The sequence below is a fragment of the Odocoileus virginianus genome, chromosome 27 (assembly GCF_023699985.2).
Source record: "Odocoileus virginianus isolate 20LAN1187 ecotype Illinois chromosome 27, Ovbor_1.2, whole genome shotgun sequence".
In the NCBI taxonomy this organism is placed as follows: Eukaryota; Metazoa; Chordata; class Mammalia; order Artiodactyla; family Cervidae; genus Odocoileus; species Odocoileus virginianus.
The window spans coordinates 19087711-19106875 of record NC_069700.1 but is presented as its reverse complement, the minus strand read 5'-3'; the positions used below and the strand labels follow the sequence as shown (position 1 = coordinate 19106875).

Here is a 19165-nt window from a genome sequence, read left to right as displayed (position 1 = left end):
AAAGATTTCAGCCATTTTTCTCCCCCAGTTTTATTGAGATATAATTTTATTGATATAATTGACAAATAACATTGTATAAGTTTAAAGTGTACACCATAATGCCCTGATACATGCATATACTGCAAAATGTTAACCACATTAAGAGTGGTTAATATTCATCACCAGTTACATTTTACCCCCTTGCGATACTTTTTAAGCTCCATTCTCTTAACTTTCAAATATATGGTACAGTCTTGTTAACTATAGTCACCATGTTGTACCTCACATCTCCAGAACTTATTTATATTAAAACTGGAAGTTTCTACCTCTTGATCACTTTCACCCAGTTTTCCCACCCCTCACCCTCCACCTCTAAAAATCACAAATCTGATCTCTATTTCTTATAAATTTGGGTTTTTTAATATTCCACATGTAAGCGAGATCATAACAATATTTGTTTTTCTCTTTCTGGCTTATTTAACTTAGCATAATGCCCTCAGGGTCCATCCATATTGTTGCAAATGACTTGATTTCCTTCTTTTTCACAGCTAAATGGTATATGTATATATATATTTATTTATTTATATATATATACATGCACCACTTTTTCTTTACCCATGCACCTGTCTTAGCTTGCTTCCATGTCTTGGCTACTGTAAATGATGCTGCAGTGAACATGGTGGTGCAGATGTCTCTTCAGGACGGTGATTTGGTTCCATTCTATTATTCCTCGAGGAGTGGGATTACTGGATCGTCTGCTAGATAGTTCTGCTTTCAATCTTTTGAGGAACCTCCACACTGTTTCCCACAGCGGCTGCACCAAACGCCACTCCCATCGGCAGTGCATAAGGGCTCTGATTTGGATCATCTTAAAGGACAGAGGTTTAGAAGCATCTCATTGTTGCAGTGATCCAAACCCAGGCACCCCATTTCTTCATCAAAATCCCATTTGTTGCTCTTGCCAGGCAGGGCATATTGATGATAAGGCTGAGAAGTGTGGGTGAGGAGAACGGGGTCTTCCTGGGGTGAATGGCATGTGGTGGGAGGGTGGTAGCTGTTAAAATCCACAGGCACCTTCTCTTCATAAAGTTCACCCCCTTGATTTGGCCATATGGGTGGATAGCTGGATTTGGCTGCTGCTGGTTCCACTGGAACCGGCTGGTGGAAGGGTTCTGAAGAGCTCTGGGAAGAGGAGAAGTCGTAGGGCCAGCTGGCCAGAGGAAAAGGGTAACTGGGACAACTGTTGTCATTCAGAGGACTTCGTCCCAAAGCCACGTTCTTATTCCATGTCTGCAGATCACTGTAATCAGAGAAGACTCCAGAGATGGAGGGCTGCAGCAGGTCTCCGCTGCTGGAGACCCGACTGTGGGACAAATCCCATTTGTCGTAGAGCTGAGGGGGGCCCAGGGTGGGAGTGAGGTTTGCCAGCTCAGAGGTACCCCCCAAACCATAGCTCTCGGGGAAGGATGAGCCGTCATTCCATGCCTTCTGCTGGGGAGTGTAACCTATCACATGTCCACTGTAACTAGGAGGCAATTGGACAGCTTCCTGGAAAGACCAAGTTAAACTTTCCCAACTTTGTGTTTCACCTGGAAGAGGCTGGAAAGACAAAAGCTCATGTTAATTAGTTAAACTCACCCTACTACCCCAGGCACCCACGAGTGACCCTGCACAAGCAAGCGCTCTGTGCATTTTCCTCATTCCCTACATGCTCGAAGCACAAACACGCACAGGGCTTTGCATGAGCTCACGAGGCCTGCAGGAACTCAAGGCTGCTGCCATTTCAGCGCGAAATCTGACCAACCAGGAAGGGCTGCATGGCCCTTCTTTCACTCAGACAGGAGAATGCTTAGAACATTCCACCTCAAATGCAAATCTGAAACCCTAATTGCCTCTGTGAGAAACTTGTGAGGGGCTATGTAAGAAAAATCAAACCACAGCTTCAGAGTTTTACATTATCCTCAGGGGAATCTCAACTTTCTCCTTGACTTCTCTACTTTTTAGTGGATTCCAAGGGATTATTTTTTTTCTCAAGAAACTCCAAGCTCACTTTGTTGAATCACAGACCTCTGGCATATGACGTGGTCAACTTTTTTTTTAAATGGAGAAAGTATATCATTCTCCAGTTAATCACAAGAAAAGAATCTGCTTGAGGACTAAGTTATCTTCTTGTTTATGTAAAACTATTGACTAATAGGGCTTTACCTGGTGGCTCAGTGGTAAAGAATCTGCCTGCCAATGCAGGAGATCCAAGTTTGACCCCTGGGTTGAGAAGATCTCCTGGAGAAAGAAATGGCAACCCACTCCAGTATTCTTGCCTGGAAAATCCCATGGACAGAGGAGCCTGGCAGGCTATAGTCCATGGGGTCACAAAAGAGTCGGACACGGTTGCTCCTATTTCCCTGAAATTATGGCTCAAGTTATGACTTTTTTCCTTAAGGTACATTAGAACCTCCAAGGACGGACTGGCTCAATTTCTGTACTCCTGAAATGTGGACCATTGACCAGCAGAAAAAGTATGCTGCATGCTTGTTCAGTCACTTCAGTTGTGTCCAAGTCTTTCTGACCTTATGGACTCTAGCCCACCAGGCTCCTCTGTCCATGGGATTCTCCAGGCAAGAATATTGGAATAAGTTGCCATGCCCTCCTCCAGGGGATCTTCCTGACCCAGGGATTGAATCCGCATCTCTTATGTCTCCTGCATCAGCAGGTGGGTTCTTTACCACTAGCAGCACCTGGGAAGCCCAGGAAAAAGTATAGGAATCAGTAAAACACTATTAAGCAGACAAACCCTACCTACACTATGACAGCCAGAAAGCCAGGAACATCACAGCACAGTTTGACTGTGGGGAGAAGTGGGCATCCGCACATTCCCAGATGACCACTGTTTTCAGAAATTGCCTGGTTATTTCATCTTGGTCAAGTGCACTAAGGAAATCATCGGCTTCGGGGGAGAATGAAGAAGTATGAGGCTCAGATTTTATGCAGATCATTTCTTTTTGGTTCTAGCAGAAATACAGAGAGTGCCAAACACAGGTTAAGTACTAATTCAGGTCTCTTTTTAACTACAGTAGGGAAGATGATTCTGAAATTATATGGACTTTATGGTTGAGAGCATGCTGCAAAGATGGTAGACATTAAGAGGAACCACAGTTTCTTTGCCAGATCCTGGCTCATACGTGAGCCTGAATATATATGATTTGGGGCTTTCCTTTGTAGGCTCAAAGACCTGCTAAGAGCATGCTTAATCCATCACAGATAAATTCTGCCTAGGAATTTGTCAGTCGTGTCTGACTCTTTGCAGCCCCATGGACTGCACCTTCTAGGCTCTTCTGTCCATGGAATTTCCCAGGCAGGTATACCGGAATGGGTTGCCATTTCCTATTCCAGGGGATCTTCCTGACCCAGGGGTAGAACCCGTATCTCTTGGGTCTCCTGTATTAGCAGGCAGATTCTTTATCACTAGCGGGCATGTGGGAAGCCCTCATTTGTAGGTGATGACAGTGAAATCTACTGCTGCCACCACAGGGATGGCAAGCCCCCAGATATTTTGGAGATGCATGCAGCAAGGTTACCTTTATGTCTGGGCTCTGTTTCAGCTTCGAGGAGACTGAGGAAGAAGCCGAGTGTGTTTTCTTCACTGCTCTTCTGGCCTCAGCTTCCAATTTGGTTTCTGGCTTTGGATGGTCATGCTCTCCCTTTGACTTAAAGGAGAAGAAGCAGCAAAATAAACAACTGGATGTACTTTATGGTATGTAAAGTCTTATCCTGTACTCTGCTGTTGGACTGGGTGCTGCTGCAGTTGACAGTTGTCACAAGATCAGAGTAACATTTCACGACCCTCCCAGGGTTGGGTAGCATCACCGATTCAATAGACATGAGGTTGAGCAAACTCTGGGAAACAGTGAGGGACAGGGAAGCCTGGCATACTGCAGTCCATGGGGTCGAAAAGAGTCAGACACAACTTAGTGACTGAACAAGAAGCCCACCCACCCGCCGGCCTTTGCTGATGGTATTCCTTCTTTGCATTCCTCTCCCCAGCTCTGCCAAGTCACATTCATAGTGATAATGAGTAACACTGATTACACATATTCTTGAATCTTCAGCGCAATGCTGTGAGGGCCACACCATTACCATCACCCCCAGCTTACAGAGTAGGAGGAGATGGAGGCATGGAGAGATTTACCACCTGGGAAACCTCCTCTAGTAAAGTGGGGGAACTGGGATCCAGAGTGTGCCAGAGCCAGCCAGGTAGAGAGCCAACTGTTGGCCATTCAGGTATTTTGTGAGCTGGTTGTTAAAAATGGCTTGACACTTTGCTGTACATCTGAAATTAACACAACACTGTAAATCAACTATGGGTGTGTGTGCGTGCTCAGTCATGTCCGACTCTTTGCGACCCCATAGACTACCAGGCTTCTCTGTCTATGGGATTTTCTAAGCAAGAATACCGGAGTGGGTTGCCATTTCCTCCTCCAGGTTACCTTCCTCCAGGGATCAAACCCGTGTCTCTTGTGTCTCCTGCATTGGCAGGCAGCTTCTCTAACACTAGCGCCACCTGGGAAGCCCCCCACCCCCAATCAACTATACTCCAATAGAATTAAAATTTTTTAAAATATGTTTGTTGGAGATACTGAAAGAACACAGAGGAAAGCAAGGAAAGAAAATTTCAGGTCGTCTTGCACAGTTCTAGCAAAGAGATCTTTCCAGAGAATTTCTGTCAAGCTTAATATCTTCATTCTCTATTACCTTCAATATTAATTTTTGATGTGCTTTTGCCATGAAACCCTGTGTTCAACCTTATGACCATGTAAGTATTATGAAAAAATGTATACTAAAATAATTGGCTTAAAGAAAACCAATTTGAAATCAGCCATGATGAGAACAGTTATATTCCAGAAGTTGGCAAACCCTGTACATTCAGAGCATTTTCTTTTCCAAGGCAGATTTAGCAAGGACTCAGATCCAGACAGTCCAGCTCTCAGAGTCCACTGTTTCTGCCACCTCCCTGGAGAGGACCCCTTAATACCACATTTTACTGAAAACTGGGGCTTAGGGGAATAAAGCAATGTGTCCATGTTTAGAGAGCTGATGAAAAGTCAGAGCTGGGTCTGCGGAAGCCCAGTGCACGGGGGCCCACGTTACCGACAGCGGTCACCCCCTTGGAGCCTGGGCTCCACTCTTGGCTCCTCTCTCGAGGTTCGGGGCACAGATGTTTGCTTGCCCAGAGGGTTCCCCCAGGGAGGGTGCAGGCTCCCCTCCACCTATGCCTCTCCTGGAGGCAAGTCTCCCTCGTGCTCTGTGAACAGTTCCTGAAGTAAACAGAAATGGAATCTTTAACGTAAATCCAACCTGGAAAAATATGAAGCGTCCGTCGTGCCTCCAGAAGTTGGTGACGGGAAAGCCCCCGTGGCCCCGGCAGGGAATGAGCTTCAGGGGCCCATCGCAGTTGGGGCAGCGTTTCCCTACAAAAGAGCAGAGGAAAGGTGACCACACTCAGCCAAGCCTGGCCAGCAGATCCCCGGGTCTGTGCAGCTCTGTCCGTGTCAGACTTGACTCCAGAACAGCAGAGTCCACCTGGACACAGTTTTACAGGCTTTCACCCGCTGGGCATGACTCCTGGGCCTAGGAGGCCAGACCACTAAAGCAGCCCAGGTCACTCTCACATGCAGTAGAGGAAGCAGTTACCTACTGAGTGGAATATTTTACAGGTCAGGGGTGTGCGGGGGTGGGGGGAGCTCTTTTAAGCAAAAAAAACACAAAAATCCTTCTCTCCTTATTTACTGATACTTGAAATTCTTTGTAAAGAGGAAAAAAATCCTTTCACTTCACAATTTGAACTAAGGGTCAAGGAGCAAAACCACATGATGGAGAGAATGCAGCTACTAAATTTCCACTAAAGTGTAAATGACTGATGCCGTCCTGCCCTGAGAGCAAGTTTGGAAAACAAAGGACAAGAAAAGAACGTGAAGTAACTTGAGATCCGAAGTGGGCAATGCACAGGGAATGCTGAATGTATCTATTTCACAATCTGATGAATATGATAAAAAAAAAATGAAGAATTAGCATGTGATGATGGCCTGAACCTAAATGGCAGGGAATTGAGTCTAACCTCAGATTTAGTCCTGGGTCCCCCCTCCAGATCAAAGCACTCACTGAAATCATTTGGGGGAACCCCATTCCCCAAGGTGTCGGGGGGCAAGCCTGGTGCACAACTTTCTCTTACACTATTCATATATGTGAGTGCACCGATGAGTTACTGTTTGTCCCCTGAGTGGTGCATCCTCCTTTTAACAGAGGCCCCGAGTCAGATCTTAACCCAAGGGAGCAGTGTTAGGGGTGGGTGCACCAGGCATGGCAGATCTATGGGAATACGGGGGCCCAGGGGGCTGGCTGTCTCTCCTTAAAATGATCTCTAGAAACAGCCTTGGTCACCTCCACCCTCCAGCAAGGAGGCTGGGCCCTCGGAGGAGGGAGAACGTTGAGGCCCCTCGGGGCGGGAGCGCCACTCACTCTGCTGCTTCTGCCGGGCCTTGTCGCAGATGGCTGGCCTCAGGTAGACCTTGCGGCCCTCGGCGACCGAGCAGTCGCGGCCGCACACCACCACGCCCAGGCAGGACTTCTTGAGGATGCGGGAGTTGTGGTTGTTGGTGTTGCGCATGGCCCAGCTGCTCAGGTGGCGCTGCGCGTTCCTGTCGTCGGAGCTGTAGATGTGCTTCTCGTAGGCATCGGGCCACTCCTGGAACCAGTCTGTCTTTTTCACGTTCTGATGAAAACACAAAGGAGATTATTATAGTTTCAGCTGGAAGTCACCACTGGACAGAAAGGTGGCCTGGCGCCCAGCTCTTCTGGGAGATGTATCTCTGGCAAAGACCCAGCTGGATCTTACCACGTAGCGGGGGTCTGAGCGCGCACAGCCCGGCTGCGGCCACGTGACCGCTGGGTCCATCCCACATCTGCCCCCTGGACCAGAATGGCTAGTGACGCAGCCCCCTGCGTGATTGATGCTCCTCTAGCCTTTGGTGATGAGTGAGGACCACTGCTCACTGAGAATGTTGGAGAGTGAAGCGATAGTATGCTTGCACAGTGGCTATGGATGGCACTGGGGCAGGGCAGAGAGACAGTGTTGCGCTCCACGTGGTGCTTAGCTTGTTGAGAAAGTGGAGGGTTTAATGCAGAACCAGCTGAGAAATGCGGTGGAAGGCTGGACAGCCACTTCCGCCTCTGCGGAAATTCTCTCCCCTTTGCTCTACTCGCATGTTCATGCGCCTCAAACAGGGTGGAGGAGTAAGGACAGGTTGAGCTTGATTGAAAACTTTAATGTTCCTGCCCAGGACTGACACAGTTCCCTGCCTATGGGTACCTAACTAAACCAAACTCTCCTCTTTAAGTAGGCAGGGACACAGGACACTTAATCCTCATAGCATAAGTTATTTGACTTTCTGTGTCTCCATTTCTTCATCTGTATAATAGAAATAACCAGACCTACCTACCTCGAGTGGGTCTGAGAGTTACATAGGATAACATATAAAAATTAGTTAGCTCATCACCTAGCATGCAGGGAGCTCTGGCTGAATGTTTGTGAAGTTATGGCTCATGGCCATGTTTGGCCAGTTCTTAGAGTGAGAATCATTAGCAATCTCAGTGGTCAAACTTAAGCAGCGCCCATTCTTGCAGCTTCCAGAGACATGGTATAAGAACATTTTTCAACAAGAAGCTTCTGGAAGGTTAGGGTTTAGATTCTAGAAGCTCCAGAAGGGTGCTTCTCCTTTGCTCCCCAAGCAAGAAAACACAGCACAGAATATGAGAAAGGAAAAACAAGACATTTGAAAAGGATAAGCAAACATCAGGATGGAAGGGCAGCTCCAGGAGGTCATGTCTCTCCAAGTTGGAGTTCAAGTGTAGAAGACACCAAACAATGGGAGCAGAGAGTCTTAGCCACTGGACCACCAGGGAAGTCCCCAATGCCTGTTTTTGTAAATAAAGTTTTATTGGAACCCAGCCATGTACATTCACATGTGTTGTCTGTGAATATGTTTACACACCGTGACAGAGTCCAGTAGGTGCAGTCAAGAATGTATGGCCCACAAAACCTAAAATATTTACTGTCTGGCCCTTCACAGAGAGCTTGTCAACTGTTAGTAGGAGCATGACTTGTGGAGGCACTCGGCCAGGCTGTGGGCCTCACCCTGAGAGGGAAGGGCTCCACTCTCTGCTCTGTGAGATGGGGGCCCTGGGAGTACCTGCCCGACAGGGATGTTTGGAGACTGAACGGGTCAACATACACAAAGCATTCAAAACAGTGCTCGCTATTCACAGCAGCCAAGGCATGGAAGCAACCTAAGTGTCCATTGACAGATGAATGGATAAAGAAGTTGTAGTATGTACACATCATGGAATAGTCAGCCATGAAAAGGAATGAAATAACACCATTTGCAGCAGCATGGATGGACCTAGAGATGATTGTACTAAGTTGAAGCAAGTTAAAAAAAAGACAAACATATCGCTTGTATGGAGAATCTAAAAAAGAAAAAAAAGATACAGGGAATTGCCTTGTGGTCCAGTGGTTAGGGCTCAGTGCTTTCACTGTTGAGGGCCTGGGTTCACTCCCTGTTCAGGAAAGTAGGATCCTGCAAGTTGTGTGAAGCAGGGGGAAAAAAAGGAGGGGAAAAAAAAGGAAAAATGAATTTAAATGATACAAATGAATTTATCTATGAAATAAAACTAAACTCACAGACATAGAAAACAAACTTCCGGTTACTAAAGAGGAAAGCAGAGAGGGCTAAATTAGGAGTTTGGAGTTAGCAGATGCAAACTACTATGTATATAAAATAGATTTAAAAAAAAAAGGCCCTACTGTATAGCACAGGGAACTCTATTTGATATCCTGTAATAAACCCTAATGGAAAGGAATATGAAAAAGAATATATATTGATAATGTGTATAACTGAATCACTTTGCTGTATACCAGAACCTAAACCAACATCAGAAATCTACTATACATCAATAAAAAATAAAATAGAACCCGTGCCTGGCACATAGCAAGTTCCACATCAGTGTTAGCTGTTAGTCTTCTGATCTCGGGCAACACACACCAGCCACTGGGTGTGAGGGCCAGCAGCTTTTAGATGACCCGCAGAGAAGTCACTTGATGCTTTAAACCTTGTTTAGCCAAATGTAAGACAGGCGTCCAAGCCCCTATAAAACCAAAGCTTAGTGGGCACAACTCCTGTTCTTGAGCCTCTCTCTCAGAACGATAGCTCCGCTATGCCGTCCAGCGGTGAGGAAAGGGCATGTTGCTCCAGAAGGGCAGGGGAAAGCGGGTGGTGTCTAGGGGATGGGGGTCCCCTCTGGTCCAAAGGCGACTGTGTCTAGTTTCTAGGAAAGAGGCCCAGCCAGCCCAAGATGCTGAATGAGCTGTCTCCAGCTCTCTCCCCAACTTCTCTGGTAATTCTGAGTGGGATTAATCAACACACAACCTCAGGCAGCCCCTGGAGGCAGCCCCCTCTTCCCCTCTCTGTCTCCTGCTTCCTCCACCCACCTTCTCTTCTCTTCCTTCTGATCCAAAGCTCTAAACAATGCTCTCTTCTGCCACAGAAATGCCACCGAAAGCATAATATTTTATCTTCTGAAGTAATAACAATATAGGTTAAAACGTTAAAATGTGGACCTTTAACGATCTGGGCTGCAGAGATTTACCAGTGGATTTGATTATTCCAATACAAAGCACAGTTGTCAGGGCAGCAGAGATAAGAACAAAGTGGTCTTGAAGGAAAGCTGAGATTTCCGTGTTTTAAAGGTGAGGGATGGGACTTCCCTAGCAGTCCAGTGACGAAAGACACCAGGCTCTCACTGCAAGGGGTCTGGATTTGATCCCTTGTTGGGGAACTAGATCTACATACTGCAACTAAGAGTTCCCATGCTGCGGTGAAGGTGTAACTAAGACCCAGTGCAGCCAAGTAAATACATAAATATTTTCTTTTAAATAAATAAAATAAAGGTGAGGGGCCCCTTCAGTCTGGTCAGTGGCATAGACCCCACAAACCAGAAGGAACCTACAGTGCTTGTGAGAGCAATTCAAATACTCCAGTTAAAGCAAGCACTCCCTTGCCAGAAGAGCCAGAAACGTTCTTCACTGTCTTTTCTTTCTCTCAGTTTAATGCATGTTTTCACTTCCCTATGAGGTTCCTTCTTTGATGACTTATTTAGAAATATATTGTTTAGTTTCTGTGTATTTACAGAATTTCCTGTTGGCTTTTGTTATTAGTGTCTAGTTCGGATCCATTATAGTTGAACACATCTGTGTTTTCGATTATTTTAATATTGTTGAAGTTTGTTCTAAAGCCCACATAGTTTGTTCTGCATTCCACAGTATGTTAAGCTTTTTTTCCATCAGCTCCTCCACCAGTACCCTAGTTTTCCAGTTCCATTAATAAGCCAGTAATAAGTTTGACAACGTAAAACCTCAAGAAAATTACCAGGAGCAAGAGTATTTATATCAAGATTTTCTCTTGGCTATTTATATATGACCAGTCTTTTGACCAGGACTTTTGTGGGATTTCTGACATTTTTTGACATTGCAGTTATGAGAAAACCTAGATTCCAGTGATGCAAAGGAATCCAGACGTCAAATGAATGATAGGGAACTCTGAAAATCTCCTAAATTTAAGGCACTAGAGCATAAAATTTTAGAAGAATGATTATTTCTTAATCTTGTTTAACAAATCCCCACAAAACATTTCCCTCTTTTTGGATCTTCTTTTTATGTTTGTTTCTAACTTTTCATGAGTAACTCTTTGTCTTTCCTCTTGGTTAGGAAGTTTATAATTTAAAGGGAATATTCTTAAGGTTTCCAACATATAAAATGTAACAAATTTATATTGTATTATATCATGGGTAATATCATTGGGGGTTTAATGAATATTTATGTGACTTCTGTATGTAATTTTTGTCCCTAAGAGACTTAGTCTTCTAAGTCACTCAAAATCTTTGAAGCTGTGCAATGATATAGCACCTTTCGTTCTTCCCTCATTCTCATTTATTTAACTACTTAAAGTTTTAATGGGTAGCTTAAGAAATACACACTGTTACATAAAACTAATGAATTAAAATCAAATTCTGAAATGAGATCTCAAAAATATTGATATTAGCATGCTATTATATTAAAAATGATTTTCCCTTGGGATATAATCCACTCTAGTGTAAAACAATTATCTGCCAGGTTTTCTTTAATAAGAATAGCTTATAAAGTCCTCATAAATAAATGTTTCCAAATAAAACAGGGCTAGCAAACAGATACATGTTTAAGCAAATCCGAGAGAGGGAAAAATTAGATATTACTTATGGAGCACAGAAAAAAAAATTTATCCAGCATTTTGATTTACCTTCAACCTTTTTGAAACTTACCTCTCTGAACCAACTGGAAACCCAACTCCAAATGTTTTCAAAGAGAGAAATTCAATTTGACTAAATGCTTTTGAGTTAACTTAAGCATTACTGCCTTTGGGTAATCTTGCCATTTTCCACCTTTATTAAAGATCAAGATGCAGGTCAAAAAGTTCCTTATTTGCTCAGACAACACTAAGGTGGGACAGAGTGCCCCAGCTTTCAAATTCTGTCACCCCCCCCAGATTTTCTGGTCTCCTTTTCCTTCCCAATTCCACCCGGCTAAGCAAGGGACCTCCTGGCAGGCACCCAACGAGAGTCTCTGCTACCATCCTCACCACCCCAGAAGCAGAGGGCAGCAGAAGAATTCTGGCCCAAAAGTGGGGGCACCCAATGACCATGGGGTCCATATAGGTGGAGATGTCCCAGGGAGTTCAAATGACATTGAGAGCAAGGAGAATGCCAGGCAAAGAGGACAAAGTCACGAGTGTCCCCGTCAGACCAACAAGGTGACCTGACCATGCAGTCAGATAATAATTCACCAGAAAGGCAGGCTCTTATTTACCCCTTAGCTCCCTAGCACCAAGACACATCTGATTACAACTAGCTTGTTCTGATTACATTTCTCTATACAAATTCACAGAAGGAGCTCAGAGATTCTCCTTTGCCCATAAGACTGAGGCAAAGGAAATTGTGCTTGTTAAAACCATGGTCCAGGAATGAACTCATCAAAGACATGGCCTCTTTGGGGTTGATTCTCCAGGCTTCAGGTGGCCCTGTATTTATGTTTAGCCTATGTATAGATTTTCTCTACAAAAAGTATATTTAAACATTGGAATTGTGTGAGTTAATAGCTCTGTGTGGCTTTGGTTGTGGGTTTAATCGGCAAACTGCTCATGTTCAAGAAACAAAATGAGTCGAGGTGTTTGTCTGCTGTGGGGCTATTGGAATACCTGTGTTTCTGCTCAGAGAATCTGGCAGGTGCAGGGAGCAGAGCGGTCGCTCCTGTCTCCCTCTTCAGTGGATACTATTGAGAAGAAAAAGGAATTGGTTTTCTATCCAATTGTCAACCAGAAAGAAAGAAAGAGATTACTTCATCATTCAAGGCTCTCAAGTATTACAATCAATGCTAATGAGATGCATCCTTGTAATGAACCATGTACGTGCATGCTAAGTCGCTTCAGTCGTGTCAGACTCTTTGTGACCCTATGGACAGTTGCCTGCCAGGTTTTTCTGTCCATGGGGTTCTCCAGGCAAGAATACTGGAGTGGGTTGCCATGCCCTCCTCCAGGAGATCTTCCCAACCCAGGGATCAAACCTGCATCTCTTGCACCTCTTGGAATCGGCAGGCAGGTTCTTTACCATGAGCACCACCTGGGAAGCCCAGTGAACCCTGTGGTGAGCATTTTTAACAAAGGTGAGACTAACCCAACCCAGACTTTTGCGGCTTGGATCAAGCAAACCCTACAGCAATTATATTTGAACTTCTAAAGTAGTTTAAAGGAATAGAAAGGGAAAGAAAAATTGGTGTATTACATTGGACTGGAATAAAGAAACTTTTATCAATGATGGTTTTGAGTAAGTTAAGTGCCTGCAGTTCTGGGCTGACTCCGTGGAGGCTGGATAAAGTAGAAGTGGTATCAAATTAACCACGAGCCAGACAAGTGATCAGAAATGAGTTCCATGAAGATTTATAAAGACAAACATGCAGCTGAAAGAAGGGAGGAGGGCACATGAAACAATTCTGCCTCCAAACCACCTTTCAGGCCGCTTGTCTCCCAGATCTCCTTACTGAATGCCTGTGCACGGCTCCCCTGTAGGGAGGCTTTGAACTTCAAAGTGCTCTACTTTGCCTTCGTTGTCTTATCTTCATCTGACCTAATCCTCTCACCTTTTACAATATACTTGTCCAGAGAGAGCCCTTTTGCCAGATGCTCAGCCTTTATCCCCATGCCCGAAAGTAAGTGAAAGTGTTAGTCGCTCAGTCGGGTCAGACTCTTTATGATGCCTGTGGACTGTAGCCCGCCAGGCTCCTCTGTCCATGGGATTCTCCAAGCAAGAATACTGGAGAAGGTTGCCATTTCCTTCTCCAGGGGATCTTCCCAACCCAGGGATCAAACCTGAGTCTCCTGTATTGCAGGTAGATGCTTTACCGTCTGAGCCAACAGGGAAACCAAAGCCTACAGCACTCAGTATTCCTAGGCAGTCTGCCATCCAAGTACTAACCAGGCCTGACACTGCTTAGCTTCCAAGATCAGATGAGATGGGGCGCGTTCAGGGTAATATGGCCGTAGACATGTCGGAGTCATACTAAATTATATATGCCCTCCTTCAGTGCCTCTGGCATTTTTCTATATGGCATTGATTCTCTGTTCGGACACTGATCTTGTTCCACTGGCCCAAATCCTGAGTCCTTCCATGAAAGTTAACATGGGTTAACAGCCCCAGCATCCAGCAGTATCTGACACAACCCACTGACATCAAAACTCTTTGATGTCCTGATGAGGATGTCATTGTTCACTGTTGCCAAAAATTAACTCATAGATCTTGATCTGTGATGTAAAAAGGGCCTTTGGAGTTTCCAGGACCAGAAGATGCAATAAGCACTCAGGTAACTATCTTGAAACTTGAAGCAAGTCAGTGGATTAATAAGAAAGGAATTTGTAGGAACCATGGCAAGAACATGCAAATATGAAAAACAAACTATAAATTCTTTGTATGGGTGGGAAAGAGAATGAAATTGGGGAAAAGTATAATAGTAGTAATCCAGTGCTTGCTATTATCGATGGAATTATTTGAAACATATTTTTTTAATGCTCAAACAGATGGTCTGAGGACCACTCATTGCCTAAGGGGCTCCATGGAAAAACAGCTTTGTGGTCAAAAATAAGTTAGGGTGACATTGCCAACACAGCCTCCTCTTGGGAGAGCCATAATGCAGTAAGAAAGACACTATGTCTGCAGCAGAGAGATCGGTTTAGGAAATTCTTCAGTGGTTAGAACTCTGCATTTCCACGGCAGGGGGCATGGATTCAAAACTAAGATTCCACATGATGCATGGCATGGAAAAAAAAAAAGAAGAAGAAATTGGCTTAACTTGGTTGAACTTAGTCCTTCTTTCCTTCCTTCACAACATCCATTAAAATTTCTTGTAACTTACACATACAGAACACATTTTGAGAAATCATCTGTTCTAAACAACTCAAAGATTCAAGCAAGGTATATGAGGAATTACTATTTTACTTTTACAGAGGAGATAGTGAAAACAAGAAAACAGATTTGTTTAGAGTCACCCAGATGATAAGCCATGGACCCACTCATTCATGAATTTCATACTTGTCCTTTCTTGTTTAATAAGTGCCAGGCCCTGTGATTGGCACCCAGTGCCTGTCCTAGGGTGCAGGCCACCTTCTGAATCTCGAGTCACCAGATCCTAGATTGTTAGTACTAAAAGAGTCCATAAGAGACTGTTTAGTGCAACAACTTCATTATCAGAAGAAGAAAGGGGACCTCAGATATGCTAAACCACTCCATGAAGTTCTACAGGTAAAAGGAGGCAAGACTGGAATTCAAAGCCTAGGCCTGGTCTCCTAGCCTTGTGCTTCTCATTGTACACTGCTCTGCCTCCAGAAACACTCTCAAAATATAAAAATCTACTGTGCTTGGCTTCAACACCTTCTATTTTTTGCCTCAGCTGGGTCTTGATACAATTCCACAGCCCCATAAATCCAGATGAGGACAATGTTGACTGCTCAGAAAATGTGCGTGCGTGCTTAGTCACTTCAGTCGTGTCTGACTCTTTGCAGCCCCGTGGACTGTGGCCCACCAGACTCCTCTGTCCATGGGATTCTCCAGACAAGAATACTGGAGTGGGTTGCCATTTCCTTCTCCAAAATACTAAGTCTTCATTTGCTCTTTTAATCATTTCCCTGGCATAGTTAACAAACTGAAGGACACTTATCTATTTTCATGAGCCACTGAAGTTTTTCTACAAACTAAAAATAGTACATTTCCAGAATTGCATGTAGACTTTTCTTGTAAGTGTCTCTGGTAGCTGAGAAGGCTTAAGTTTTGGAAAATTCATGTTGGAACATGAACCTTTATGAACCCTGAGATCCCCTCCAGGGACATGGTTCTTTCTTTTGTCTATAGATTTGATGAATGATATGACCCCTCTGCCCTAGAAAAAAAATACATGTTAGTACAGTGTTCTTAGACCCCATTAAAGGTCCCGCTCTGGGATGGGAATTTGCGAAATCATCTATATACCTGCTTCCTTCAACTCTTGTTTTTGAGGATGCCCAGTTTCTCTATTTGGGACCTTCTATCACGAATTAGGAATATGGGTCTCTGAGCCAAGAGTAATTAAAATTTACCTTAAAGTTTCCCCTAAAACAGCTATAACTACTGTAAACCAATTACAAGCAACTATAAACAGAAACCCTTAAAATAGATATTTGCATGATTTAGCTGTGATATAGTTAGCCATCCTTAAATGAATGGCAAGTAGGGCATACTTAGTACTTCCTAGCTCTTCCAAAACCTACCAGGAGAGAATGGGGGAGGAAGTGTAAGGGGAAACATAAAGAGAAGCACTTCACTAGAGTGAAATTTAGAATGATCTGGAAGCCTTTTTTAGAGTGAAATCTGGAGTGAGCATAAATCAAAACTGTGGGAAAAAACCAACAACGGTGGAATCTCCATTCCCTCTCCTCTGCTTGGGATAATTCAAATTTCTCATTCCCCCAAATCAGGCAAATGAGCATGACCTTCCACTAGATGGTTCTGGTGGTCTCCAGTCTTAGCTTTCCCAGGCACTCTTCCCAATAACTTCCAGTGAAAACCTTCTTTCTTCACTGGAAAAAAGACCAAAACGAGGGGTCAAGGAAATCAGTTTTAAACAACTAATGTTGGAAATTCTCTGGTGGTCCAGTGGTTAAGACTCAATGCTTTCACTGCTGTGACCTGGGATTCAGTTCCCAGTTGGGGAACTAAGATCTCACAAGCCATGTGGCTCAGCAAAAAAAAAAAAAAAAAAAGATAAAAAATAAAATAACTGTTTTCCACCAAATTAAGAGTTTAAAATGTCAATTGCCAGGCCTTCCCTGGTGGCACAGTAGTTGGGAATCCACCTGTCAATGGAGGGGACATGGGATTAATCCCTGGTCTGGGAAGATTCCACACACCGCAGAACAACTAAGCCCATGTACCGCAACTATCAAGCCTGTATGCTGCAACTACTGAAGCCTGCGTGCTTAGAGCCGGTGCTCCACAACAAGAGAAGCCACTGTAATGAGAGGCCCGAGCCCTGCAATGAAACATAGCCCCGGCTTACAGTAACTAGAGAAAGCCCGTGCAAAGCAAGATAGACCCAGTGCAGCCAAAAAGAAATAAAATAAAAAAAAATTTTTAATGTCATTGCCAAAGATGAAGGCAAAGAAAACACGAAGTGGAAGTCACTCTGTTTGCTGGAGAGTAGTCCCACATGCACGGACCGTGTAGTCATCACAAAAGATCTAGAAGAGAACTCTCACCGGGACATCTCAATGACAGATTTAGGTTAAACCCATTACTACCAGCAAATGAGGTTGTATGGGAGTTTGTGTGTTACAGAGAGTCAATCTATAGGCACATTATCATGGATTCCATTCTACTAGCTAGCCAGGCAGATGGCATTGGAGCCAAAACAACTTTGAAAGAGAAGGAAAGTAACACTTTCTTTGCTTCAGTCTATAACCAGGGGAGTCTGCTCTGTGAGGGCCTTCTCAAATCATGGGTTTAGGAATCTCCTCTTAAAAGTCCTCAGTCGGAGGCGAGGTTCCCTGGTGCCTCAGTGGTGAAGAATCTGCCTGCCAATGCAGGAGACACAGGTTCGATCCCTGGTCCGGGACAATCCCACATGCCACAGAGCAGCTAACCCTGTGCACCACAACTATCAAGCCTGTTCTCTCGAGCCTGTGCTCTGCAACAAGAGAAGCCACCACAATGAGACACCTGGGCACCGCAATTAGAGAAAAGGCCACGCATCAATGAAGACCCAGCACAGCCAAAAGTAAATACATAAAAAGTATATACATTAAAAAAGTCCTTGGTTGGATATCCAACTGAAACTCTGTAGGAGAGGCATTTACCCTGCTGGGACCCTCACCAAGTTCCTTCCAGGTCTTAGCGAGCTACGTTCAAGGCTTCACGGCTAAATGCTGAACGCAGCATGAGAACAAGTACATACCTGCGGCAGTTTCATATCATTAATATCCCAGCTTAGCTCTTTGTCTGCAGAGTCAGCGTTCTCAGGTTCCATGATGAAGTCAGGTCACCCACACGTTTCTGTCTATCCAGCAGCTCTAGAGGCACTTGAGAATTTTGCTCTCAAAGCCTCTTTCGGTTGGATCAGTCCACCCAAGCAGTTTAGATCAGGAGACTGCTTTCCAACACTAAAAAATAAATGACAGTGATACTGATCATTAAAGAGATAAAAATCAGTGCTCTTGGGTGGAGAGGGGATGGGAGGGAGGTTCAAGAGGGAGAAGACATAGGTATACTTGTGACTGATTTGCATTGTTGTATGGCTGAAACCCAGACAACTCTGTAAAACAGTTATCCTCCAGTTGAAAATGACTTTTAAGAAAAGGAATTCAGAAGAAAATATAATTAAAATACCAGCGCTCATCTGCCAGAAAAGACTGTTTCACTGACATTTTGGTAAGCGCCAACATACAAACAAAAACAAAATATAGGAGCCATTAGTGAGTTTGCTGGAATAAAGCTTGACCATGGGGAAGAACATCACTTTCACCCTCAGATTTGGGCTACCTTCCTGGTTGCTAGCCCTAAGTGCAAAGGCCTCTGTAGGTACCATGGTCACCTGTAGTCAATGGTTAGGACCTTTTCCTCCATGTGTCGGGTTGGGGAGGGAGGGATAACTGGCTTGGAGTTGTTTCCATGGATACACCTTCATAAATTAGCTACCCTGTGGATGTGTTATAAGAGGGGAACATCACAGCCAGATGTGTCTAGAAGTCTTTTTAAAATTTAAATTCCCATAGAGATTAATAATCCAGCATATATTTTCTATATTGAAGAAGGAAATGGCAACCCACTCCAGTACTCTTGCCTGGAGAATCCCATGGATGGAGGAGTCTGGTAGGCTACAGTCCATGGGGTCGCAAAGAGTCGGACACTACTGAGTGACTTCACTCATATATTTTATATCTTCAAATATTCTCAAATGATTATCAGATTCCTCTGAAACCGTGGCACTATTGACACTGAAAACCTGTTTGATAATCTTTGTTGTGGGGGTTGCCTTGTGCATTGTAGGATATTTAACAGCATCCTTTGGTCTCTGCCCATTAGGTGTTGGCGGCAACTCACCCCTCCTTGTTGACCACCAGCCGTATCTCCAGACATTGCCAAATGTCTCCCGGAGGGAAAAACTGTTTTTTGAGGACTACTGCTCTAAAATAGTGTTTCTCATCTTTGTTTGATCCAAAGCACCCTTCAAGACTTTCTGACTTTAGCAATCTCACTCTTCCCTGCCCGCCACAAGAAAATTCTGTCTGATCTTACTATCATTAAATTGTATTTCAGAAATAGTAGATATTAAAAAATGTCTGTGCAAACTGTATTCCACCACCCCCAACAAGAAATCCTAGTTTCTAATTATCATTGGTTAAAGGGGATTTGTTCTTGTTCGGTGGATCAGTTGTGTCCAACTCTTTGCAAGCCCTTGCACTGTAGCACACTAGACTCCTTTGTCGTCCATCATCTCCCCAAGTTTGCTCAAATTCATATCTATAAA

At 44.2% G+C, this 19165-nt stretch overlaps 1 protein-coding gene and 1 pseudogene across 1 annotated transcript; both read right to left on the bottom strand.

Annotated features, from left to right (window-relative positions):
• Positions 1-467: 467 nt before the first annotated feature.
• GCM1 (glial cells missing transcription factor 1) lies at positions 468-17790 on the bottom strand. Its single transcript, XM_020902707.2, has 5 exons — positions 17594-17790; positions 6493-6745; positions 5332-5444; positions 3555-3683; positions 468-1578 (listed from the first exon to the last, which is right to left on the bottom strand). The coding sequence occupies exons 1-5, from the start codon at positions 17663-17665 to the stop codon at positions 844-846; spliced, it is 1302 nt and encodes a 433-aa protein (XP_020758366.1). The 5' UTR covers positions 17666-17790; the 3' UTR covers positions 468-843.
• LOC139031620 (5S ribosomal RNA) lies at positions 13542-13660 on the bottom strand (annotated as a pseudogene).
• Positions 17791-19165: the final 1375 nt, after the last annotated feature.

What these genes read in the sequence shown, in the direction of transcription:
- GCM1 (XM_020902707.2), bottom strand. Translation starts at nt 17,665, where the DNA reads ATGGAACCTGAGAACGCTGACTCTGCAGACAAAGAGCTAAGCTGGGAT. An exon ending in GACGCTTCATATTTTTCCAG is followed by an intron (nt 3,684 to 5,331) that starts GTTGGATTTACG and finishes TTCTCCTTTAAG; the next exon opens with TCAAAGGGAGAGCATGACCA. An exon ending in AACAGAGCCCAGACATAAAG is followed by an intron (nt 1,579 to 3,554) that starts GTAACCTTGCTG and finishes TTGTCTTTCCAG; the next exon opens with CCTCTTCCAGGTGAAACACA.